Source organism: Fundulus heteroclitus, chromosome 20 (genome assembly GCF_011125445.2).
Source record: "Fundulus heteroclitus isolate FHET01 chromosome 20, MU-UCD_Fhet_4.1, whole genome shotgun sequence".
NCBI classification, from domain to species: Eukaryota; Metazoa; Chordata; class Actinopteri; order Cyprinodontiformes; family Fundulidae; genus Fundulus; species Fundulus heteroclitus.
Genome location: NC_046380.1, coordinates 4977189 through 5003686, shown reverse-complemented (window position 1 = coordinate 5003686; position 26498 = coordinate 4977189). Strand labels below are relative to the sequence as shown.

General features: G+C 41.1%; 2 protein-coding genes across 4 annotated transcripts; both read left to right on the top strand.

The window, feature by feature from the left end:
* The first annotated feature begins 1443 nt into the window (after positions 1-1443).
* On the top strand, positions 1444-23111 carry LOC118567170 (nuclear factor 7, brain-like). 2 transcript variants are annotated; one of them, XM_036151626.1, is made up of 3 exons: positions 1444-1502; positions 1599-1672; positions 21205-23111. In XM_036151626.1, exons 2-3 carry the CDS (start codon positions 1616-1618, stop codon positions 22531-22533), a joined length of 1386 nt encoding a protein of 461 aa, XP_036007519.1. In that variant the 5' UTR covers positions 1444-1502; positions 1599-1615; the 3' UTR covers positions 22534-23111. The 2 variants fall into 2 exon arrangements, with proteins under 2 accessions (XP_036007519.1, XP_036007518.1); XM_036151625.1 differs by lacking the exons at positions 1444-1502; positions 1599-1672 and adding an exon at positions 20872-21036 and having other exon boundaries at positions 21131-23111.
* LOC118567166 (nuclear factor 7, brain-like) lies at positions 10156-12708 on the top strand. 2 transcript variants are annotated; one of them, XM_036151621.1, is made up of 2 exons: positions 10156-10887; positions 10987-12708. In XM_036151621.1, exon 2 carries the CDS (start codon positions 11004-11006, stop codon positions 12387-12389), a length of 1386 nt encoding a protein of 461 aa, XP_036007514.1. In that variant the 5' UTR covers positions 10156-10887; positions 10987-11003; the 3' UTR covers positions 12390-12708. The 2 variants fall into 2 exon arrangements, with proteins under 2 accessions (XP_036007514.1, XP_036007512.1); XM_036151619.1 differs by having other exon boundaries at positions 10157-10915.
* Positions 23112-26498: the final 3387 nt, after the last annotated feature.

Sequence of the window (26498 nt, the reverse complement as noted above, 5' to 3'; positions counted from 1 at the left end):
TTAAACAGAGGAGGAGGCCTTAGGTTCCAACTCTCAAAAACTTACAACACAGCTATAGGATTAATTCCAGCCAATCGTCAACTTAACTCTCACCCTCATTCAGGTGATTAAAACATTGTTCCTTTAAGCCAAGCCAATAACAACTCTAACGACTCCTCGTTACAGAGGAGTAGACCAGTTTCGGTCCATTCTGCTGGCTTAATGGCTTTAACGACCGCCCATTACTAAGGGGTGGTCCTGTTTCGGTTGAATTTGCATGTTATCTAAGCCATTACAGGCCTTTGTTTGGTAATGGTATAAAGCTTGTTACTCATCATTACTCCAGACTTTTTGAATTGATAAAGCTTCCGGGAGAGGAAGCGAAACGTCTTCAACTACGGAAAACAAGTCCAGTTGCTTTGTTTTTTACCTTTTTTTGGAAGAACCCTTTTAAAAAAAACAGGAAACAGTTCAGAAAGTGTCAGAGATTAGTAGAGAATCCTTCGTGAGGATCACCTTCATCAGCTATGATGAAAAGAAGTCAGAAAATAAATCAGCATCTCATTAGAACTACATTTAGCAACAAAGACTGAGTTGTTGTTCCCGTGGTTCTGGAGGAAGAGGAGCAGATTGCTGAGGTCCAATGATTGTTCCTCAGAGCTGAACAACTGCTGCGCTGAGGTCAGATTATTCTACAGGTTCTGATCTGGTCAGAGAAAAATAAAATCTGTTAATCAGTGAGTTTTATAGCAGCTCAAAGGCTGAATTATGGACTTCGGACTCAGATACACCTCATCTGGACCAGAACTAAAGCAGGAAGCAGTTTGTGATTGTTAGTCCCTGCAAAGAGACTCCCAGACGATCCTATTCACCTTCAAACCAAACTTTGGCAAACTTTGGCAAAGCAGGTGTAGCCATGATGCTGTGAAGCACATTATGTTATCTTAGCACTACTCTCCATCTTTTGTATTTGCAGTTATAAAGTCAATAATTTTATTTGGCACTAACATAACATTACCCTTGATGACTGTATCTACCTTGAATCTTCATCCACAACCTCATCCTCAGAATGTTGGAAAAACAAAAACAAAAAAACACACACACTCCTCTGGGGGTTTGCCTCCTTATGCAGATCTGTAGGAGCTATGTGGGCTTCTTCCCATTCTATATCACTATTATCTACATTTGCAACATTTTATTCAGTTTCTTTTAAAACATTATTTTCCTTCAGTATTCTCAGGCTGGTTTAGTTTTTAGGATTTATGAAAAGAAAATATCTGAAAACACCTTAAAAAGAAATACCAAAAAGGTTGTTTTTATCTGATGTCTGAAAACTAAGGAGAACATGTTGCAAGCAAAGTTAAAATGAAACCTTGGTAGAAAAAAAAAAAACAGGTTTAAGCTCCGCCTCTCACCTAACACACCTGAAACCGCCTGGAACCAGTTTTCATTCCTGTCATAGAGACAAACCAGCAGCTTTGTCTGAGTCCAGGAGAAAAAAGAGGAAACCTCCAACCCTGAAGGTGAGTTGGACCCAGAACATCAATCAGAGTCACTTTGAGGGACGTTAGTAGAGGAGGGAGGAGAACCAAGACTGACTGGACCTTCTGTGTTTTCAGCTTCACTCAGAGACTAAATGGCTTCCAGATTAGAGGAGGATCTCTGCTGTCCGGTCTGTCAGGACGTCTTTAAGGATCCGGTTGTTCTGTTATGTCTCAGAGGCACATTTTAAAAAAAAAACAGCTGTAGGTCAATACGAGAAACGGCTGAAAAATAGGAAAACATCTTGATATAAACGACATAGTCTAATCTTATATCTTTTTAAAATCTTGATATATTGCACAGCTCTACTTTGAGGTAGAATTTAGTTGTGCTAACTCCTTGGCTGCAGCACCCCATTTCAATCTGAAAAACTCACACAGAAAGAAAAGGCAATTAGAAGAATTTTATTGATACAATATTTTAAGAGTTTGGCGCTCAGACCTCGGCAGGAAAAATTCACGCTGAATTATACTTCAATATGCATAAGCAGGCGTATGAGAATAGGGATATTTCCCCCCAGGTCTGAAACTGGTGGTGGAGTGGAGATACATAAAGTTTGTTCAGTCCATATGCTGAATTGTTTGAGCTAGATGTCCAACTTGATAAACACAGGTTTGCATGAACTGTCCATGATGAGCAAGCATGAAGCAACTGTGGAGAGGAAAAACTCCCCTTTGGGAAGAAACCTCTGGCAGAACCAGGCTCAGCATGGCGGTCTTCTGCCGGACCGTTTTAATGAGTGACTGGGAATTCCATAAGAGTCCAGGAGGAATTACACTCTGATAGGGACGAGGTTGAAGGAGGAACGTAGGAAAGCCAGGCGAAGCTGCTACGATGGTGGAGAAGGGGATGGAGGTGGGTTGAAACCGGTCAACAGAGTCCAAACCGGACACGGCGCAGCCACCGCTTGCTCCCTGAGCAGAAGGCCGAGACGAGGATGTGGAGTTCTTTTTAAGATGAACCCAGGATGCTGATTGGCTTCGAGGAGGAGCAGTTCAAAGCTGATTAGCTTGTGTCGGAGGCGGATGAGTCCCTGATTGATGGAGGTAGGCAATAGAGTTTCTTCAGTCTGAATTTTCGCTTAAGCTGCATTTGTTTAAATTCATCCCTATTTAAATCTAGAACTGATGAAGAGTTTATTTTGGATTATTTATAATAATAAAAAAAATTCTTTCATTTCTAAATAACCAAAGTAGAATCCTTCATCTAAAGCAGGGGTGTCAAACTCATTTTGGTTGAGGGGCCGCATACAGCTTTATCTGATCTCAAGAGGGCCACACGAGTTAACTCATTGCAAGATTAAATAGAACTAATAAATGTGGACTTGTTGTTGATTTTTATATTAAATTAATTTCACTTTTACACAATATATTATGAATAACCTCAGCGTTTTTAAGAAAAGTATTTGCAATTTTAACAATACTTTTACTCAGTTAAACATTTACTTGTGCATTATGCATAAGAACTGATCACAGTGATTATACAATGTTGAAAAACATTTATTCACATTTTTTGGAACTTAAAAACACTGTCCTACATGACAAAATACATCAAACAGATAAAAATTAAGAAATGATTTAAATTTTTCCACACTTGAAGCTTAATCTGCTAATTAAAACACAGCGCCCCTCGTTTACAATATAGGAACTGCATATTTTCAATTAAACGAAGTACATGTTTTTTTCAATAATTGTTTTATCATTCTCTTCCTTTTATCTCCTCTTTCTTTCACCTTTTGTTTTTTTTCTTCTTGTTCTTCCTTTCCTCTCCTACTTTCCCATTGTAGTGTCCATATCATTTGAGATATTCCCCACATGAATCATAATAAAACTATTCACATTCATAAATCAAGCGGAGCACTATACTGCACCACTTGTGAAAGTCAAATCTCTAAGCTCTTTTTGGCATTAAGACAACAATTATTATTTTATTTTTATTTTTATTTATTTTTTATACTGATAATGCATATAGCCACAGGGCCGGACTAAATTGTTCGGCGAGCAGTTCAAAGCTGATTAGCTTGTGTCGGAGGCGGATGAGTCCCTGATTGATGGAGGTAGGCAATAGAGTTTCTTCAGTCTGAATTTTCGCTTAAGCTGCATTTCAATCTGAAAAACTCACACAGAAAGAAAAGGCAATTAGAAGAATTTTATTGATACAATATTTTAAGAGTTTGGCGCTCAGACCTCGGCAGGAAAGATTCACGCTGAATTATACTTCAATATGCATAAGCAGGCGTATGAGAATAGGGATATTTCCCCCCAAAAATTGCCGAGGTCGAGGCCGGTGCGTCAAACAGGGCCGGATTGCGAAGGCCTACCAAAGTTGAGTGAGATGAATGGGGAGATGAGGTGAGGTGTATGGTAAGGTGCATGAATAGAGATGGTCAGTCTCAGGATGATACTTGGAACTGAAAGGCTTGCAAAGGGGAATGTCTGAAGCGAAATACGACATTAGTGCAATGGTTCTTGCGCTTGCCAAAAAGCAGGCCGAGAGATGATTTGGAGTTGCTGTTTAAGGTGAACGCTGGATGATGATTGGGCTTCGGGGAGGTGTGGCTTTTAGCGATTGCTCCATTGGAGGCGAACAAGCCTCTGATTGAATGGAAGTAAGCAAGAGTTCTTCGGTTGTATTTCCGCCTTTAACATCATTCAAACTAAAGACTCACAAAGAGAAAAGCGATTAGACAAATTTATTGATACAATAATTTAAACTTTGGCGCTCGGACCTCGGCAGGAACATAAACAGTGATTTACTTTAACGTAGATAAGCAGATGTATGAGAATAGAGAAATTATCCCCAGAAAAATGCCGAGGTCCAGGCCAGAGCGTCAGCAAGTTCAGAAGGCAGAGAGAAGGATGAGTAATGAAGGAGAAAAGATGTGAAAGCTTAGCAAAGAGGGCCATTGCCGCAAAGGCTTACCAAAATTTAAACAAGATGAATGGAAAGATGAGGTGAGGTTGATGGAGAGGTGGAAGGTGAGGTGAATGGTTAGTTTCGGGCTGATGCACGTGATGAATGAATGATCATGGCAGGGAGCAAGGCGGGCAGCATGCAGGGGACATGGCAGCAAACCACAGGGAGCATGTCATAGAGAACGCAGGGAACCACAGGGAGCATGGTAGAGAACGCAGGTGGTATGGCAGAGAACGCAGGGAACGTGGCAGAGAGCATGGCAGGCCGCATGGCAGGGAAGAGGGCGTTGCAGGGAGCATAGAAGGAAACACATGGCAAGGAGCATAGAAGGAAACACATGGCAAGGAGCATAGAAGGAAACACATGGCAAGGAGCATAGAAGGAAACACATGGCAAGGAGCATGGAAGGAAACACATGGCAAGGAGCATGGAAGGAAACACATGGCAGGGCAGGCCGCATGGCAGGAAACACATGGCAGGGCAGGCCGCATGGCAGGGAGGAGGGCGTTGCAGGGAGCATAGAAGGAACACGGCAAGGAGCATACAAGGAAACACGGCAAGGAGCATGGAAGGAAACACATGGCAGGGCAGGCCGCATGACAGGAAACATGGCAGGGCAGGCCGCATGGCAGGAAACATGGCAGGGCAGGCCGCATGGCAGGAAACATGGCAGGGAAGGCCGCATGGCAGGGAGGAGGGCGTTGCAGGGAGCGTAGAAGGAAACACGGCAAGGAGCATAGAAGGAAACACGGCAAGGAGCATAGAAGGAAACACTGCAAGGAGCATACAAGGAAACACGGCAAGGAGCATGGAAGGAAACACATGGCAGGGCAGGCCGCATGACAGGAAACATGGCAGGGCAGGCCGCATGGCAGGAAACATGGCAGGGCAGGCCGCATGGCAGGAAACATGGCAGGGAAGGCCGCATGGCAGGGAGGAGGGCGTTGCAGGGAGCGTAGAAGGAAACACGGCAAGGAGCATAGAAGGAAACACGGCAAGGAGCATAGAAGGAAACACTGCAAGGAGCATAGAAGGAAACACATGGCAAGGAGCATTGAAGGAAACACAAGGCAAGGAGCATAGAAGGAAACACGGCAAGGAGCATAGAAGGAAACACATGGCAAGGAGCATAGAAGGAAACACATGGCAAGGAGCATAGAAGGAAACACATGGCAAGGAGCATAGAAGGAAACACATGGCAAGGAGCATTGAAGGAAACACATGGCAAGGAGCATTGAAGGAAACACATGGCAAGGAGCATTGAAGGAAACACAAGGCAAGGAGCATAGAAGGAAACATGGCAAAGAGTATGGCAGGGAAGGCCGCATGTCAGGGAGCATGGCAGGGAGCATGGCAGGGAACACACAGGGAGCACACTGGGAGCATGCAGGAAGCATGCAAGGAGTATGCAGGGAATGTAGTGGGGAACATGGCAGGGAACATGAATAAATGAATGACCATGAAAGAATGAACAGACTAACAGGACAACTGCATGGCGGGACGCTTGGATGACAGGATAAATAACAGAGGATGCTTAGGGATGATGCACATAAATTAATGAGTGACCAAGAGGGAATGAACAGTACAGGACGCGGGCTTAATGAGACTTGAATGAGATTTGAATCCACCACCAGTATTCGTAGTTAGATTACCTTTAAGATGAGCATTAGGCGGCTAAGATGAATGAAAAGTAAGAGCAGATATGTGAGGCATGCTGATGATAGCCATCGCCCAACGATTGGGCTCCACAAGCGTCTGCTGTTGCGCAGCTCACATCCTGAATGCTGAAATAACTCTAGATGAAAGGCCACAAGATTAACGATTTCTTTGACAATTTCACCAATCTGCAAACCAACTGTTTTTAGAATCCTCCAAAACTTACGGATGCACATCCGTAAAATTTAACGCATCTACAGACAAAAAGACATTATAGAAAGTGTATTTCAAATCCGGACGAGAAGCAAGCCAGACCAGAAGGAAAGTTCAGAACGGCAACTCTTAACCAGAGTATCCTGTTCAAGGAGGGAAGGAAACGAAATTAGTGAGCTCAAGCTGCCTGGAAATAAAAACGTGACTCTTAAAATGATGCACCTGCGAGATTGAGGTGACCGAGCGAGGAGAGCAGCCGACGCTCAGAAATAACTGATATGAAACTGATACATCGAGAATTCGAGAGCTTGTCTGCAGGCAAAAGCCATCATGGAACTAGGTTAAGATCAATACGTAGAACTCAATGCAGGCTGACAGGTTTAGTTTGAGAAAAACAACTGGGAATAGTGAAAAGAATATCTATAAGAAGAAAACATCCAGAAAATGAAGGACCATTAAACACGGGTAACACTTAAGACATAATCGATAATGTTTGCTTAGCTCATAAATGCGTAGAATGCCAAACGCATACCAAATGCTGTTATGAATCGATTAGCTTATTTAGCTTATTCCATGTTGTTTGGATGAATTTAATAATTTAATTCAGATTCTGCACTGCATCCTGCTAACTGATGATCTCGTTGCTTAGTAGCTTCAGTTAGCCTCATGCCTGCAGAGAGGATCCGTAATTGAATATAGTATCAACCAGACAACAGCACCTTCAGTGATGGTCTCCGGATATTCATCTTGAATGAATTCTTGAACCTAAAAGAAGAAATAGACAATCCCTAAATACATGAGCAAGTTGCTGTTAAAGATCGCCCAATACTCAAACCATCCCCACAGCCATCCGTACGTAGGGTCCCAGCTGACATTCAGATAATACCTACGAACAAAAACCTTAAATAACTTTAACATGTATAATTTCACAACACCAGAAGAATCGATTGGCAAAACATAAAATGACAAGAGTGACAGAAGTGGCCTGGACAGCATAAATGAGAAGTCTGAACCAGATACAGACCAGTCCAATCGGATGCCAAATTGCACCAGAGTTGCAGCGGTTTAATAACGATTGGTATCAATTGCTGAATTTAAAATGCACTTCATACTCCAACCAGTAGGTGGCAGCAATGCCACCACAAGCCCGGTGGCTACCGGCAACACCAGAAGAAGAAGAAAACGAAAACAAACAGTGAAATGAAATACGTTCGCCTGAATAGAGGACGAACATGGGTGAATAGGGCATGGTCGTCATGATGTATTGCTTTGTGTGGCCGCCATATTGAATGCCTCCGCGGCTCCGCCCCCGCTACTCAGACTACTGCCTATGACTACCGCATACTGTACTCCCTCTCTCAGCCGTGTTTTAATTTGATTAATTTTACCGTAACTTCATTTCAACCATGGTAAACCATTGCTGTGTTGTGGGCTGTAACAGCGCAACACATGATCGCCATGGAAAAAACATAGAAAATGGGTTAACTTTCCACCGCTTTCCTGCCTGGAGGCGCAACCACGGGAGAGACAGCAAGCGCAATGGAGTTGTCGGCTCGCTTGGATCGCGGCTTTAAGACGACCGATCATAACTTTCCACAGTATCCCGATGTCAATGAGAGTGTGTTCCCTGCATTTTCATTCTGGTAAGTTAAAGATGCACGGTTTTATTTTATAGCCTACATTGTTTCTTTCCTTCAGCCGCACACCACATACATGCACATAAATACTAAAACGGCAGCGGGAAAAGGCTCAAATACGTGAGAAACCCGGAGGGTTTAGGGAGGGTTGGCAGTTAACGTTACTAACTACACCTTTGAAACACATAGCAGCTAGTTAAAAGTACATTACATGCGTGAGTGGTTGTTAGCACTGACGGTTAGCAGGTGCCAGAGCCCGTCTGAGCACAGCTTACCTTTGTGCGAATTACTGTGTTCCCACTGTTTGCTGGCTTTATGATCTGCAGCTCCTGAACCCATCTATTCGTAAACTGCACATGAGACTCCAAGGATTTGTAGCTTTGGAACTTTTATGAAGTATAGGCGCTCACACCACAAACTAGGTAGCCGAAGACGTCCGATATGCAAAACAGTGGCAACAAGTCGTTGTTGGCGCTCCATAATAATGCTGATTTTGTCAACATACCGGTCCCTGATTTCTCTATTTAATGTGTCCCGGTAAATTTCAGATCCTTTTCGGGATTTTAACATATTTTTTCTATCTATTCTTTCTCAACTCTACTTCTACGTCTCTTCGTTCAACAACGTTATGTCAGAGGTATTTGAACGTTGCATTGCCATCAATATGGCCGCCACGTCCCACAATGCAACGCGGATCCCGAGCCCTATACATATTACCTGAGCTGGCTCCGAACGCATTAGCGAGTGAATGAGAGAGTAGATCCGTCTGAAAAGTTGCGGCCGGGACGAGCGGCAAGGTGGCGCTGCAAAGCCGATGAAAACCAGAGGAGGTCCCAGATGAGTCGGCGGATCCGCGAACCAAGAGCCAGCCCCACGGGACTGCGGGATCAGTTTGAGAAAGACCCCGGCGCGCTATGAAGCGAAGCTGACCGGAACTTAGGCAGAGTTGGGACGCGTCTGCGTCGCTTGCGAGTTCTTTGCACCAGGAATCGGAGCTGACGAAAACAGAGGTCGGAAAGCAAGATGTGCAGCTAGACGGTATTCCTATGGCAGGAGGATTTCAGGATAAGTTATTGTCTCTTGAAACCGGTAAACAGAGTCCAAACCGGACACGGCGCAGTCACCGCTTGCTCGCTGAGGAGAAGGCCGAGACGAGGATGTTGAGTTCTTTTTAAGATAAACCCAGGATGCTGATTGGCTTCGAGGAGGAGCAGTTCAAAGCTGATTAGCTTGTGTCGGAGGCGGATAAGTCCCTGATTGATGGAGGTAGGCAATAGAGTCTTCAGTCTGAATTTTCGCTTAAGCTGCATTTGTTTAAATTCATCCCTATTTAAATCTAGAACTGATGAGGAGTTTATTTTGGATTATTTATAATAAAAAAAAATTCTTTCATTTCTAAATAACCAAAGTAGAATCCTTCATCTAAAGCAGGGGTGTCAAACTCATTTTGGTTGAGGGGCCGCATACAGCTTTATCTGATCTCAAGAGGGCCACACGAGTAAACTCATTGCAAGATTAAATAGAACTAATAAATGTGGACTTGTTGTTGATTTTTATATTAAATTAATTTCACTTTTACACAATATATTATGAATAACCTCAGCGTTTTTAAGAAAAGTATGTGCAATTTTAACAATACTTTTACTCAGTTAAACATTTACTTGTGCATTATGGATAAGAACTGATCACAGTGATTATACAATGTCGAAAAACATTTATTCACATTTTTTTGGAACTTAAAAACACTGTCCTACATGACAAAATACATCAAACAGATAAAAATTAAGAAATGATTTAAATTTTTCCACACCTGAAGCTTAATCTGCTAATTAAAACACAGCGCCCCTCGTTTACAATATAGGAACTGCATATTTTCAATTAAACGAAGTACATGTTTTTTTCAATAATTGTTTTATCATTCTCTTCCTTTTATCTCCTCTTTCTTTCACCTTTTGTTTTTTTTCTTCTTGTTCTTCCTTTCCTCTCCTACTTTCCCATTGTAGTGTCCATATCATTTGAGATATTCCCCACATGAATCATAATAAAACTATTCACATTCATAAATCAAGCGGAGCACTATACTGCACCACTTGTGAAAGTCAAATCTCTAAGCTCTTTTTGGCATTAAGACAACAATTATTATTTTATTTTTATTTATTTTTTATACTGATAATGCATATAGCCACAGGGCCGGACTAAATTGTTCGGCGGGCAGTATGTTTGACACCCCTGATCTAAAGGAAAATTTGACCTCTTTGGATCAGAACAGAAACAACATTAAACACAATAAATCACAATAATATCTGCAGCAAAGGAGGTTAATTTAACCAAATCTAATGTCATGGAGAAAGTCTTGGTGGAAGCAGGTAAACGGGGGTTAAAGGTCAGACCTGAGGTGTTGGTCTGCACTACACACCTGTCTGACAGTTTCCTGCTGGCTCTCTGACAGCTGCACCGTCCAGCTGAGCTCAACCTGCAGCGACCGAGGAACGCACTCCAGGAACGAGGAGTTTCCCTCAACACCAAACACCACCTTCACCTCCACAGAGTCTGAATCTGACAGAAAAACACGAAGAAACAAGAACGCAGAACATGAAATGTGAGCATCTGAATGTTCCAGTCAGTGGAGACCCTACAAGAACTTTAGGACAGGAAAAAATAAAATGTTCACTCAATTTCAACCAGTTCTATTAGAAAAAGCTGTACTGGTGTTTTTATGAAGCAGCAGATGCACAGTACATCCTCTAGAGGGCGCCACATATCTGCCTCCAGACTGATTACAACAGGAACCCTTTAAAAAAAACAGGAAACAGTTCAGAAAGTGTCAGAGATGGAGAATCCACCGTGAGGATCACCTTCATCAGCTACTCAGGGCAGACTAACAGTGAACGAGGAGAACAGAGAGAGCTGAGGGACCGAGACGCTGAAACACAGACTGCTGCAGGAGGAAAGACAAGAAAATCAAAGTGAAAGTAAGAGAAGAAAGTTTCTGCAGGAGGGAAACTGACTTCCTGGTTTAACGATCTGTCTGCTGTGTTTTCAGCTTCACTCAGAGACTAAATGGCTTCCAGATTAGAGGAGGATCTCTGCTGTCCGGTCTGTCAGGACGTCTTTAAGGATCCGGTTGTTCTGTCATGTAGCCACAGCTTCTGTAAGGAGTGTCTGAATAACTGGTGGAGACAGAAAGCAGCACAAGAGTGTCCAGTTTGTAAGAGGAGATCTTCAAGGAATGAACCACCCTGTAATCTGGCTCTGAAGAACCTGTGTGAGACCTTCTTACAGCAGAGAGACCAGAGAGCTTCAGAGGATCTCTGCAGTCTGCACTCTGAGAAACTCAAACTCTTCTGTCTGGACCATCAGCAGCCAGTGTGTCTCGTCTGCAAAGATTCAAAAAAACACACCAACCACAAATTCAGACCCATGGATGAAGCTGCTGAGGATCACAAGAAGAACCTTCAGGAAACTCTGGAACCTTTAAAAAAGAACCTGGAGCTCAGGAAGAAAGTTCTAGAGGAGTTTGATCAGACAGCAGAACACATGAAGGTCCAGGCCCGACACACAGAGAGGCTGATTAAGGAGCAGTTTAAGAAGCTTCATCAGTTTCTAGCAGAGGAAGAGGAGGCCAGGCTGGCTGCACTGAGGGAGGAAGAGGAGCAGAAGAGTGGGATGATGAAGGAGAAGATGGAGGCTCTGAGCAGAGAGATAGCAGCTCTTTCAGACACAGTCAGAGCCACAGAGGAGGAGCTGAGAGCTGAAGACGTCTCATTCCTGCACAACTACAAGGCTGCAGTGGAAAGAGTCCAGCGCTGCCCCCTGCTGGAGGATCCACAGCTGCCCTCAGGAGCTCTGATAGACCAGGCCAAACATCTGGGCAACCTGGCCTTCAACATCTGGAGCAACATGGAGAACATGGTCTCCTACACTCCTCTCATCCTGGACCCAAACACCGCTCATCCAAAACTCATCCTGTCTGAAGATCTGACCAGTTTGACTTTTGGAGAGAAACAGCAGCTTCCTGATAATCCAGAGAGGTTTGGGTTAGAGTGGTCTGTCCTGAGTTCTGAGGGCTTCAACTCAGGGAACCACTGCTGGGATGTTGATGTTGGAGACAGAAAAGGCTGGGAGGTTGGTGTGATAGAAGAGTCTGCCCAGAGGAAGAGAGACATAGCGTCTGGATTGTTGTTTCTAGAGTTCTATGGAGGTAAATACTACGCACGGTCTTCTCCATCTCCTCGCATGTTTCTCTCAGTCCAGAAGAAGCTCCAGAGGATCAGAGTGAATCTGGACTGGGACAGAGGAAAGCTGTCCTTCTCTGATCTGGACACTAACTCACACATACACACCTTCACACACACCTTCACTGACAAGATGTTTCCATACTTCAACACCTGGAATAAAGTAAAAATGCTACCGATGAAGATCTCAGTGAGCAAACAGCAGCTCTGATGTTCTCAGCATGAAGAACACAAAGTCCAGATGAAACCTTGATGATCTGATTGAAACTCTGTGATTTTAAACAGAATCTTGGAGCTTTTTATTCTGAATTACTTTGAATTTAAACTTAGTTCTTGGGTTACTTTATATTTTGGTTATTAACCAGATTTATTTGTAGGTTACTTATTATTTAAATGTTTAGTAAAATGCACTGGATTTTATTTAGAGGATTTAGAGGGAAGGGTCCTGAATGTAAATGCATGCCACACTTTTCAGATATTTGTTTTTACATTTTCATTATGCTCCACTCAGCAGATTTATCTACATTTATGTTTTTAATGCTGCAAAACGTGGAAAAGTTAAAGAGGGATGAACTCTTCTGCAGAACGCTGGATGTGAAGCTGAATAGTTTTTATAGTGAATGTCAAATTAATGAGAAAAATTTATACATTTTATTATTAAAATGGAATGACTCTGATGCAAAGCCATGTCTCGTGTAAATGAGCAAGTAGCTTTATACTTTGGAATAATAATCAATAACGAAGAAAATCTATTAGCATTTAAACATCCTGTGGACGCACACTTGATATGCATCAGGATCACCTTCTGGTATTTTGATGCATTTCCTCAACATTAAGATTTTTTTCCTCAGTATTTGAACTTTATTCTGTTAGAAAAATAAAAATAACTACCAGGTTTGTTTTCCTGGAGTGATCCAGAAACTCATTCGTGGCTGATTTTAATACATTTTTTGCAAAACAACTAAGACTAAACAAACTAACGACCCACACACATAAAAGAAGAGTTTTACTCTTTTTATTCAGCTTAATTAGAACCAAAAAGTCCACCTTCTCCTATCATTTAAAGTAAATTGAGTTATTTTCCATATGAAACTTTGTTCAGAAAATAATAAAGTTTATATCTTGTCTGTTTACAATATTAATTTGTTTCTAGTCACGCTGATGACCAAATATTATATATTTGTAAAATATTACTACAGTCACATCTGATCATTTGCTCCGTTAACACTGCTGTTGTTCAATAAAGTTTGGTTCAAAGAAATGGAGAAGAAATAGATGCGGCCCTATATGTCCATGGATGCGGCTGCCGCTGATTGGCCCGTCCACGCATCATGTGATCCGGAAGTAAATTTACCGATGCGTTTGTGGAGTGGAGGACTAGTCCGACCAGGTTCTTCGGTGTTCGATGGAGACGTTAAACAAACTGAAGTATCTGGATGCTTATCCCAAAACTCTGGAATAGTGATGGTCGATGAGGCGTCATGAAGCATTTAGACACGTTCCCAAACTGAATTGATACTGTGTTACTAAATACTGACACCTGCTGGATGTTAAAAATCCCTACAGGCAATCTAGTTGACATACTTAACTGACACTGATTTGATGACCTAGTATACACAATAACACAACTTAAGTCATTGTTGCATTGTATTATTTCATAATTTCATTTGAATTTAAAATATCTTTGATTTTTTTTTTTTTTTTTAGATACAGTCTAAATAATGTGAACCTGTATCATAATGTAATAACCTTTAAGTAAACATGTAAATGAGGATGCTTGTGGACTGGCATTTTTTTTTTTTTTTTTACAAACTCTTATAAAAAAAAAAGAAGTTGTTTCAACGTTTTGATATTAAGTCTGTTACGCTTTTTTGATATCACTTCTCCAGCTGTAGAAAACACCCGCTCACACACAGATGACACTGGAGTGCAGTGAAATTGTAATGAAAAGCGGAAGAGGTTTAGACAGACTCTCTTTTGGTTTTTCCAGTATATCATAGGATCCTGGGACCTCCTGGATGGCATCAGCTGTGGCCCTTTGGGTCTGCCTGCCCACTTCAATGTCAAGAAGTGGGCAGGCGCACATCGCTTTACAACGAAGGAACGCTCTCAGTTCTGAACAATTTCTTTGTGCTGCCCTTAATTTTTATGCCAACGGCAGCTTTTTAATAACAAAGGGGATGCAGAAATTTTTTCAGAGGCAGCTGTATGTTGCACTGTCAGAAATGTTACTCAGTTATAGTTTAAAGGTGTTCCAGAATGAAAGCAATAATTTATTCTGTATCACATTTGCGCACTTCCAACTCTAATTTTCCATTATATATAGCCTATGTGGTAATATAAAGTGAGGTAAGCACCAATTAAACACCTACAAGATAATCAGTGTCAACTCATTTTCAGAAGGATTGGTGAACAATGGCAAAAAGATGAGCATATCAGTTATTTCAATAACACACACAATCCCATCATTAATTCCATGTGTTGAATATAGCCAATTGATGCTTTAGTTGAGTACCGTTAAACATAAGGAAACTTTTAACTTAACCTTACCTGGTTAAACTGTACTTCATCATGATTTGCTGCCATGTCATTTCAATGCTTTTAGTAATCAATGCCCCCCCCCCACATACTCCCCCTTTAGTGTTGAACGAGTGAAGTGTGAGGAAACAGCTTTAATTCTCCATCACATAACTTTCATATTGCGCATGCATTGACTTTTTCAACAATTCTCTCTTGCGGTTTTCAGCAGCAACGACGTTGTTTCTTATGGTTTAATATTGTCCATATGCCTTCTTTAAAGATTTCTAATTCTACTAGCAGGACATGCGCACTTCCAAGCTTATTTCCAGTCGTTGCCATGGTGAATCACATTATTTGCGTTCCAATGATCGGGCGTTTTTTCATGCTCGTGATCACGTTCAACTCATGGTTGATCGGACGCTGTTGTGTTTAGTTACCTGACTGATATCATCTGTTCTGAAACCAGAAACACTGAGTATAACAGAGTGATGTGGAACTACTCAGAGTAGCAGCTTTCTACTCAGTGTAGATGAGCCTTTTTTCTGAAACGGAGCTCAGATGTCCTCCAGCAGCCTAAGCCTATAGCAGCATAACTATAGAGGTAGCTCAGGGTAACATGAGCCACTCTGACTAGAAGCTTTGTCAAAAAGGAAAGTTTTAAGATTAGTCTTAAAAGTAGACAGGGTGTCTGCCTCTCAGATCAAAACTGGGAGTTGGTTCCACAGGAGAGGAGCCTGATAGCTAAAGGATCTGCCTCCCATCCTACTTTTAGAGACTGTAGGAACCACCAGCAGACCTGCAGTCTGAGAGCGAAGTGCAATGATTAGGAACATACGGGGTAATCAGAGCTCTGATATATGATGGAGCTTAATTATTAAGGGTTTTTATACGTTAGAAGAAGAATTTTAAATTCTATTCTTGATTTAACAGGAAGCCAATGAAGGGAAGCTAAAACAGGAGAAATATGATCCCTCTTGTTGATTTTCATTAGAACTCTTGCTGCAGCATTTTGGTTCTGGAGTTGTACTGATGCCTTTTTTTTGTTTAACTTTAATCTAAAAATGTTTTTGTGAATGGAGTAAAAAGTGAAAGAAGCAGTTAATAAAGCTGCCATGTGCGTAAATCCTGTAAATGAGAATTATATTTTTATTAAATAGGTTTCTGAGTAAACAGCACACATTGGTCTGAAGGACCTGGACTCTGCTTCCTTCAGGTCACTCAGTCATGGGAATTAATTAAAAGTACATAGCCACATTGAATGCTTATAAACAAAGACCAAAAACCGTTTGGTCATGATCAAATAAAGTTATAGACACCAAGCCTCCATGCTGATGGTCGTTTTTTGTGGATAAAAAAAAAATCTTTTTAAGACATACCGATATAACAAGTTCTACAGTTTCATCCCCCCACACTGGTCATAACTCCCTGTATTATACGTTTGTATTTTAAAAAGTATAAACAAGTATAGTAATAAAATTAGGTTTCTGTCCTTTTAATCCTCTAAAACATATGTCAAACAGGCTCAAGGCAATTTATCCGGCACCCAAGAGCCAAAAAAGGCATACGTCATAAAGTAGAGGCATATATCCATCTAGTGGCTAAAACTGTGCCTCCTGTAGCGAATGTTGATTTTTTTTTAAAACCGTGTAGTAACATCGTCCCGCCACTAGATGTCAGTTTTCCCACAACTATAAACAATGTCACGAAATGTCCAAAAGGGGAAGAAGTGATTCAGAATGAAGAGTTTAAAGTGTAACTCACCCCGATATGAACACATTTTGGCAGATAAACTGTATAAACTGAATTATGGACTTAGGACTCAGATACACCTCATCTGGACCAGAACTAAAGCAGGAAGCAGTTTGTGATTGTTGGTCCCTGCAGAGAGACTCCCAGGTGATCCTATTCACCTTCAGGCCAAACTTTGGCAAAGCAGGTGTAGCCATGATGCTGTGAAGCACATTATGTTATCTTAGCACTACTCTCCATCTTTTGTATTTGCAGTTATAAAGTCAATAATTTTATCTGGCACTAACATAACATTAGCCTTGATGATAAGATAAGATTGATCTCACATTGGAGAAATGCACTTGTCACATCAGCTCAATAGTCAGTCAATAGTCAGGAGTAGGAAAGGGTGCATCAGTTATATACAGTGGATCAAAAAGAAAATGAGAAAAAAATAAGAATAAAAAAAATACAAAAGGAATCGGAGTAGGCAGATGATGTCATATACAGTCAGGTCCATAAATATTGGGACATCAACACAATTCTAATCTTTTTGGCTCTATACACCACCACAATGGATTTGAAATGAAACAAACAAGATGTGCTTTATCTGCAGACTTTCAGCTTTAATTTGAGGGCATTTACATCCAAATCAGATGAACGGTGTAGGAATTACAACAGTGTGTATATGTGACTGCCACTTTTTAAGGGACCAAAAGTAATGGGACAATCTGCTGCTCAGCTGTTCCATGGCCAGGTGTGTGTTATTCCCTCATTATTCCATTTACAAGGAGCAGATAAAAGGTCCATAGTTCATTTCAAGTCTGCTATTTGCATTTGGAATCTGTTGCTGTCAACTCTCAATGTGAGATCTAAAGAGCTGTCGCTATCAGTGAAGCAAGCCATCATTAGGCTGAAAAATCAAAACAAACCCATCAGAGAGATAGCTAAAACATTAGGTGTGGCCAAATCAAGTGTTTGGAACATTCTTAAGAAGAAAGAACGCACCGGTGAGCTCAGCAACACCAAAAGACCCGGAAGACCACAGAAAACCACTGTGGTGGATCACCGAAGAAATCTTTCCCTGGTGAAGAAAACCCCCTTCACAACAGTTGGCCAGATCAAGAACACTCTCCAGGAGGTAGGTGTATGTGTGTCAAAGTCAACAATCAAGAGAAGACTTCACCAGAGTGAATACAGAGGGTTTACCACAAGATGTAAACCATTGGTGAGCCTCAAAAACCGGAAGGCCAGATTAGAGTTTGCCAAACAACATCTAAAAAAGCCTTCACAGTTCTGGAACAACATCCTTTGGACGGATGAGACCAAGATCAACTTGTACCAGAGTGATGGAAAGAGAAGAGTGTGGAGAAGGAAAGGAACTGCTCATGATCCAAAGCATACCACCTCATCAGTGAAGCATGGTGGTGGTAGTGTCATGGCGTGGGCATGTATGGCTGCCAATGGAACTGTTTCTCTTGTATTTATTGATGATGTGACTGCTGACAAAAGCAGCAGGATGAATTCTGAAGTGTTTTGGGCAATATTATCCGCTCATATTCAGCCAAATGCTTCAGAACTCATTGGACGGCGCTTCACAGTGCAGATGGACAATGACCCAAAGCATACTGCGAAAGCAACCAAAGAGTTTTGTAAGGGAAAGAAGTGGAGTGTTATGCAATGGCCAAGTCAATCACCTGACCTGAATCCGATTGAGCATGCATTTCACTTGCTGAAGACAAAACTGAAGGGAAAATGCCCCAAGAACAAGCTGAAGACTGAAGACCGTTGCAGTAGAGGCCTGGCAGAGCATCACCAGGGATGAAACCTAGCGTCTGGTGATGTCTATGCCTTCCAGACTTCAGGCTGTAATTGACTGCAAAGGATTTGCAACCAAGTATTAAAAAGTGAAAGTTTGATTTATGATTATTAATCTGTCCCATTACTTTTGGTCCCTTAAAAAGTGGCAGTCACATATATACACTGTTGTAATTCCTACACCGTTCATCTGATTTAGATGTAAATACCCTCAAATTAAAGCGGAAAGTCTGCAGATAAAGCACATCTTGTTTGTTTCATTTCAAATCCATTGTGGTGGTGTATAGAGCCAAAAAGATTAGAATTGTGTTGAGAATTTCGGAAAAACAAAACAAAACAAAAAACACACACAGGTCCAACCCCAAACAGGAAAGTTGATTTACAGATCGTTAACAGCCGGTGTTCACCACTGCCAGCAGCAAATTGAAGAAACAAATGCAGCTTATCCTATAACTACAAAGAAGAAAAAGTAAGAGAGTAAAAAATATATTTTATGAATCATAGCAGACGGTATCTAAAATATATTTAAGGCTGAAAAAACACTAAGGCCATGTTTAAATCAGGCACGCTTTGAACATTTTTGCTTTAAATTCAGTCGACATGGGAAGCATGTGGACCGAGGTAGTCTGGTCATGAGTTCATGCTGTAATGGGTGGGTTGCCAGTTCAAATCTGCCTCAGTCAGTCACGGCTACAATGTAGCTCACCACCATCAGCGTGTGAATGAATGTAGTGTAAAGGCCATTTACCATTGGTGGAAGATAACTATATTCAAATTACTGTTTCCTTTAATTAACATGTGGGGATAAATTAAAATCCTGTCAACTTTTACTATTTTAAGACCCTACAATAATACGTCAAAGGTTAGACTGTGTCTTCACTTTTGACGTTTTTATGAGCTCCCATGATAATATAGAAAAATGTTAGATATGCGCTCATGTGCACTTTTGCACTTATCAACTTTCCCCATAGCATTGACTGAACTTGATTTAACACGTACAACAACATTTCTCACAAAGTTATTGCTTGTGACAATACTGAGTGGGGTAGTTTCTGCTTAAATCTGTACGACAGACAACACAGATTTCACTCTGTGACCATCGTGCCTTTGGGTATTAAAACATCTTGTGTGTCTTAAAATGCGACGAACGGCAAGCACTGCTTATGTTCTGCTCTCATTGGTTTGGTCATAGATGTCACATGTTACCATACATGTCTAAACCCACCCACCGGAGGTTATTGTTTTTTTCCATCAGTGATGGATACATAATCCGTTTGAACAAGCAGGAGTACGTTAACAATGACCTGCCAAATTTCTTGAAAGTCATTTCAAGAAATTACTTTTACTGTTTTACCCCTTATTACTATTATAACCTCTTATAACTATTATAACTATTAAAAAATGTATTGATAGGTACCCCCCTCCTTATCCACTATTTTGACATATGAACTTTGTCAGGTTCAAGCACCTAAAACATTCATTAAACAACACAAAGAACAGAGACAACATGGTTAAATCTTGCAAGGAGACCAGCAGAGAGATGAATTCCTTTACATCTCTTTCCTGTTCTGAAATCCACTCTGCTGCTGCTGTACTTTTATTATCTCAAAAAGGGAGGGCCTTAGTTTCATTGCAGAGCTTAAGGAAGGGGGAAACATACTTTAGTGTGACCTTTAACATCATAAACTAGCAGTTTCAGGTATACAGCCTTGACAATTCACCATTCAGTGACCAGGAAAAGGAGAATGCACGCATGGCTGGGTGCAATTCACAGATAAGATAGAGCTTTATAAAAACAATCAACATTTATGGTGAGGCTGTTTCTTGCACCAGACCTTACACTGTAACATAGGAGAGAGATATCAGTCCTCTGAAAAACACTCTGTCTGAATAAACTCAAACCTTAAAACCTTTTCAATAGTAATGAGTAAATATGTGATACATGCAATAAACATGTAGAGAATAATAAAAATAACTCTAACAAACTTTAAGAAGCGTTTGTTTCTTAAAGAAAAACAATAACATCAAACTCCTGCCATTCCACTGTTCTGAAAGCTTGAGGCCACCAGATCATTCTTCTCTCTGACTGGTTGACTGGAGAGACTCCTGGACCCATGTAGAGGCCAAAGGTTCTGTGGGTTCCTCCAGGCTTAGCTCCTCTCAGGTTGTAAAGCTGCACATTGTGATGCTGATGGTTGCTTCATGCATTTCATGCTCGACTGACGGATCTTTGGACCTCTATTGTTACACATCTTTAAACTGCTGCATCTAAAGCTTCTTATCATATTTTCATTTCTGCAGCTCAGTTGGGGAGGTTCTTCTGGGAGTGCTCGCTCCCCTTCCTAGGGTTGAACACCCATCGCTCCTCTGGGGGTTTTCCTCCTTATGCAGATCTGTAGGAGCTATGGGGGCTTCTTCCCATTCTATATCACTATTATCTACATTTGCAACATTTTATTCAGTTTCTTTTAAAAATTTATTTTCCTTCAGTATTCTCAGGCTGGTTTAGTTTTTAGGATTTATAAAAAGAAAATATCTGCTGTCACTTGGACAAAAACCTTATAAAGAAATACCAAAAAGGTTGTTTTTATCTGATGTCTGAAAATGAAGGAGAACATGTTGCAAGCAAAGTTAAAATGAAACCTTGGTAGAAAAAAAAACAGGTTTAAGCTCCGCCTCTCACCTAACACACCTGAAACAGCCTGGAACCAGTTTTTCATTCCTGTCATAGAGACAAACCAGCAGCTTCATCTGAGTCCAGGAGAAAAAAGAGGAAACCTCCAACCCTGAAGGTGAGTTGGACCCAGAACATTAATCAGTCACTTTGAGGAACGTTAGTAGAGGAGGGAAGAGAACCAAGACTGATTGGACCTTCTGTGATTTCAGCTTCACTCAGAGACTAAATGGCTTCCAGATTAGAGGAGGATCTCTGCTGTCCGGTCTGTCAGGACGTCTTTCAGGATCCGGTTCTTCTGTCATGTAGCCACAGCTTCTGTAAGGAGTGTCTGAAGAAATGGTGGAGAGAGAAACCAGCACAAGAGTGTCCAATTTGTAAGACTATATCCTTCACCAAAGATCCACCCTGTAACCTGGTTCTGAAGAACCTGTGTGAGACCTTCCTACAGCAGAGAGACCAGAGAGCTTCAGAGGATCTCTGCAGTCTGCACTCTGAGAAACTCAAACTCTTCTGTCTGGACCATCAGCAGCCAGTGTGTCTCGTCTGCAAAGATTCAAAAAAACACACCAACCACAGATTCAGACCCACTGATGAAGCTGCTGAGGATCACAAGAAGAACCTTCAGGAAACTCTGGAACCTTTAAAAAAGAACCTGGAGCTCAGGAAGGAAGTTCTAGAGGAGTTTGATGAGACAGCAGAACACATGAAGGTCCAGGCCCGACACACAGAGAGGCTGATTAAGGAGCAGTTTAAGAAGCTTCATCAGTTTCTAGCAGAGGAAGAGGAGGCCAGGCTGGCTGCACTGAGGGAGGAAGAGGAGCAGAAGAGTGGAATGATGAAGGAGAAGATGGAGGCTCTGAGCAGAGAGATAGCAGCTCTTTCAGACACAGTCAGAGCCACAGAGGAGGAGCTGAGAGCTGAAGACGTCTCATTCCTGCACAACTACAAGGCTGCAGTGGAAAGAGTCCAGCGCTGCCCCCTGCTGGAGGATCCACAGCTGCCCTCAGGAGCTCTGATAGACCAGGCCAAACATCTGGGCAACCTGGCCTTCAACATCTGGAGCAACATGGAGAACATGGTCTCCTACACTCCTCTCATCCTGGACCCAAACACCGCTCATCCATACCTCCTCCTTTCTGAAGATCTGACCAGTGGGACTGTAGGAGAGAAACAGCAGCTTCCTGTTAATCCAGAGAGGTTTGGGTTCTGGTATTCTGTCCTGAGTTCTGAGGGCTTCAACTCAGGGAACCACAGCTGGGATGTTGATGTTGGAGACAGTAAAGGCTGGATGTTTGGTGTGATAGCAGAGTCTGTCCAGAGGAAGGGACACATAGAGTCTGGATGGTTGGGTCTATGGTTCAATGAAGGTAAGAACTCTGCACTGTCTCCTCCATCTCCTCCCATGGATCTCTCAGTCCAGAAGAAGCTCCAGAGGATCAGAGTGAATCTGGACTGGGACAGAGGAAAGCTGTCCTTCTCTGATCTGGACACTAACTCACACATACACACCTTCACACACACCTTCACTGACAAGATGTTTCCATGCTTCTTCACTGGGGGTAAAGTAAAAATGCTACCGATGAAGATCTCAGTGAGCAAACAGCAGCTCTGATGTTCTCAGCATGAAGAACACAAAGTCCAGATGAAACCTTGATGATCTGATTGAAACTCTGTGATTTTAAACAGAATCTTGGAGCTTTTTATTCTGAATTACTTTGAATTTAAAGTTAGTTCTTGGGATACTTTATATTTTGGGTTATTAACCAGATTTATTTGTAGGTTAATAATTATTGAAATGTTTTAATATAATGTACTGGATTTTATTTAGGGGATTTAGAGGGAAGAGTCCTGAATGTAAATGCATGCCACACTTTTCAGATATTTGTTTTTACATTTTCATTTTGCTCCACTTAATAAAATCTCTGCAGATTTATTGACATTTATGTTTTTAATGCTGCAAAACGTGGAAAAGTTAAAGGGGGATGAACTCTTCTGCAGGACGCTGGATGTGAAGCTGAATAGTTTTTATACTAAAAGTCAAATTAATAAGAAAAAATGTATAAATTTTATTATTAAAATGGAACGACTCTGGTGCAAAGCCATGTCTCGTGTAAATGAGCAAGTAGCTTTATACTTTGGAATAATAATCAATAACGAAGAAAATCTATTAGCATTTAAACATCCTGTGGACGCACACTTCAATTCAATTCAATTCAATTTCAATTCAATTTTATTTATATAGCGCCAAATCATGAAACATGTCATCTCAAGGCACTTTACAAAGTCAAGTTCAATCATATTATACAGATTGGGTCAGATTATACAGATTGGTCAAAAATGTCCTATATAAGGAAACCAGTTGATTGCATCAAAGTCCCGACAAGCAGCATTCACTCCTGGGGAACCGTAGAGCCACAGGGAGAGTCGTCTGCATTGTACATGGCTTTGCTGCAATCCCTCATACTGAGCAAGCATGAAGCGACAGTGGGAAGAAAAACCACCCATTAACGGGAAAAAAAACCTCCGGCAGAACCGGGCTCAGTATGAACGGTCATCTGCCTCGACCGACTGGGGTTACAGAAGACAGAACAGAGACACAACAAGAGAAACAAAAAAGCACAGAAGCACACATTGATCTAGTAATCTGTTCTACATTAGATGGTAGTAGCGGGTGAGCCGTCTTCTCTGGATGATGTCACAGTTAACAGAACGCCAGACCAGGTGTACCTACTATGAAGAGAAAAGAGAGAGAACAGAAAGTTAAAGCAGAAATGACAACACATAATGCATAATTGAAGAACAGTAGAACTCAATATAGTGAGAAAATTAGATCCTGATATACTCCAGTAACCTAAGCCTATAGCAGTAAAACTATAAAGGTAGCTGAGAGTAACATGAGTCACTAGTTATAATTTTTGTCAAAAAGAAAAGTTTTAAGCCTAGTCTTAAAAGTAGACAGGGTGTCTGCCTCACGGACCAAAACTGGGAGTTGGTTCCACAGAAGAGGAGCCTGATAGCTAAAGGATCTGCCTCCCATTCTACTTTTAGAGACTCTAGGAACCACCAGCAGACTTGATATGCATCAGGATCGCCTTCTGTTATTTTGATGCATTTCCTCAACATTTAGATTTTTTTCCTTAGTATTTGAACTTTATTCTGTTAGAAAAATAAAAATAACGCAGGTTTGTTTTCCTTGAGTGATCCAGAAACTTCTTTGTGGCCGATTTTAATAAAATTTTTGCAAATCAACTGAAACTAAACAAACTAATGGCCCACACACATAAAAGAAGAGTTTTACTCTTTTTATTCAGCTTATTTAGAACCAAAAAGTCCACCTTCTCCTATCATTTAAAGTAAATTGAGTTATTTACCATATGAAACTTTGTTCAGAAAATAATAAAGTTTATATCTTGTCTGTTTACAATATTAATTTGTTTCTAGTCACGCTGATGACCAAATATTATATATTTGCAAAATATTACTACAGTCACATCTCTTCATTTGCTCCGTTAACGCTGCTGTTGTTCAATAAAGTTTGGTTCAAAGAAATGGAGAAGAAATTGATGCGGCTGCCGCAGATTGGCCCGTCCACGCATCAGGTGATGAGGTTTTGTGGAGTGGAGGACTAGTCCGACCAGGTTCTTCGGTGTTCGGGGGGATTTTCTGCTGGACGCGATGGAGACGTTAAACAAACTGAAGTATCTGGATGCTTATCCCAAAACTCAGGAGTAGTGATGGCTCGATGAGGCGTTATGAAGCGTTTCGACACGTTGCCAAACTGTATTGATACTGTGTCACTAAATACTGACACCTGCTGGACGTTAAAAATCCCTACAGGCAACCTAGTTGACAGACTTAACTGACACTGATTGATGACCTAGTATACACAATAATACAACTTAAGTCATTGTGTGTTGCATTGTATTATTTCATATTTTCATTTCAATTTAAAATATCTTTGATTTTTTTTTTTTAGATACAGTCAATAAAGTATGTGAACCTGTATCATAACGTAATAACCTCTGAGTAAACATGTTGTGAATGAGGATGCTTGTGGACTGGCTTTTTTTTTTTTTTTTTTTTTTACAAAATTTAATTAAAAAAAAGAAGTTGTTTCAATGTTTTGATATTAAGTCTGTTATGCTTTTTTTGATATCACTTCTCCAGCTGTAGAAAACACCCGCTCACACACAGATGACACTGGAGTGCAGAGAAATTGTAATGAAAAGCGGAAGAGGTTTGGACAGACTGTCTTTTGGTTTTTCCAGTATATCATAGGATCCTAGGACCCTCTGCTAAGTATCTATGGCATCAGCTGTGGCACTTTGGGTCTGCCTGCCCACTTCGATGTCAAGATGTTGCCAAATGTTATGTAAAAAGAACAAATTGGCCTTTTATTACATGATTTATAAACAACAAACTGCTCAATAACATGCCTGAAGTAGGGGCAGACAGCTTTTGTGAAGATGGTCCTGGCTGGGGCTCATTTGGGGTCATCAGATGATTTATTTCAATATTCTCAGCCGCACATCGCTTTACAACGAAGAAACGCTCTCAGTTTTGAACAATTTATTTGTGCTGCTCTTCATTTTTATGCCAACGACAGCTTTTTAATAACGTAGGAGATGCAGAATTTTTTTCAGAGGCAGCTGTATGTTGCGCTGTCAGAAATGTTACTCAGTTAGAGTTTAAAGGTGTTGCAGAATGAAAGCAATAATTTATTCTGTATCAAATTTTGGCACTTCCAGCTCTAATTTTCCATCATATATAGCCTATGTGGTAATATAAAGTGAGGTTGGCACAAATTAAACACCTACAAGTTAATCAGTGTCAACTCATTTTAAGTATTGGTGAACAATGGCAAAAAGATGAGCATATCAGTTATTTCAATAACTCCCACCATCCCGTCATTAATTGCATGTGTTGAATATAGCCAATTAATGCTTTAGTTGAGTACCGTTAAACAAAAGGAAACTTTTAACTTAACCTTACCTGGTTAAACTGTACTTCATCATGATTTGCTGCCATGTCATTTCAATGCTTTTAGTAATCAATGCCCCCCCACATACTCCCCCTTTAGTGTTGAACGAGTGAAGTGTGAGAAAACAGCTTTAATTCTTCATCACATAACTTTCATATTGCGCATGTATTGACTTTTTCAACAATTCTCTCTTGCGGTTTTCAGCAGCAACGACATTGTTTCTTATGGTTTAATATTGTCCATATGCCTTCTTTAAAGATTTCTAAGTTTATTCGCAGGACATGCACACTTCCAAGCTTATTTCCAGTCGTTGCCATGGTGAATCACGTTATTTGCGTTCCAGTGATCGGGCGTTTTTTTCATGCTCACGTTCAAGGCATGGTTGATTGGACGCTGTTGTGTTTAGTTACCTGACTTATATCATCTGTTCTGAAACCAGAAACGCTGAGTATGAGATCATCCTCTATTACCATCTAACATAGAAAGTACTCCTGGGTCAATGTGAGCTTCTGTGCTTTCTGTGTCTCTGCTCTGTCTTCTCTAAGCCCCAGTGGGTGGAGGCAGATGAGCGTTCACACTGAGCCTGGTTCTGGTTC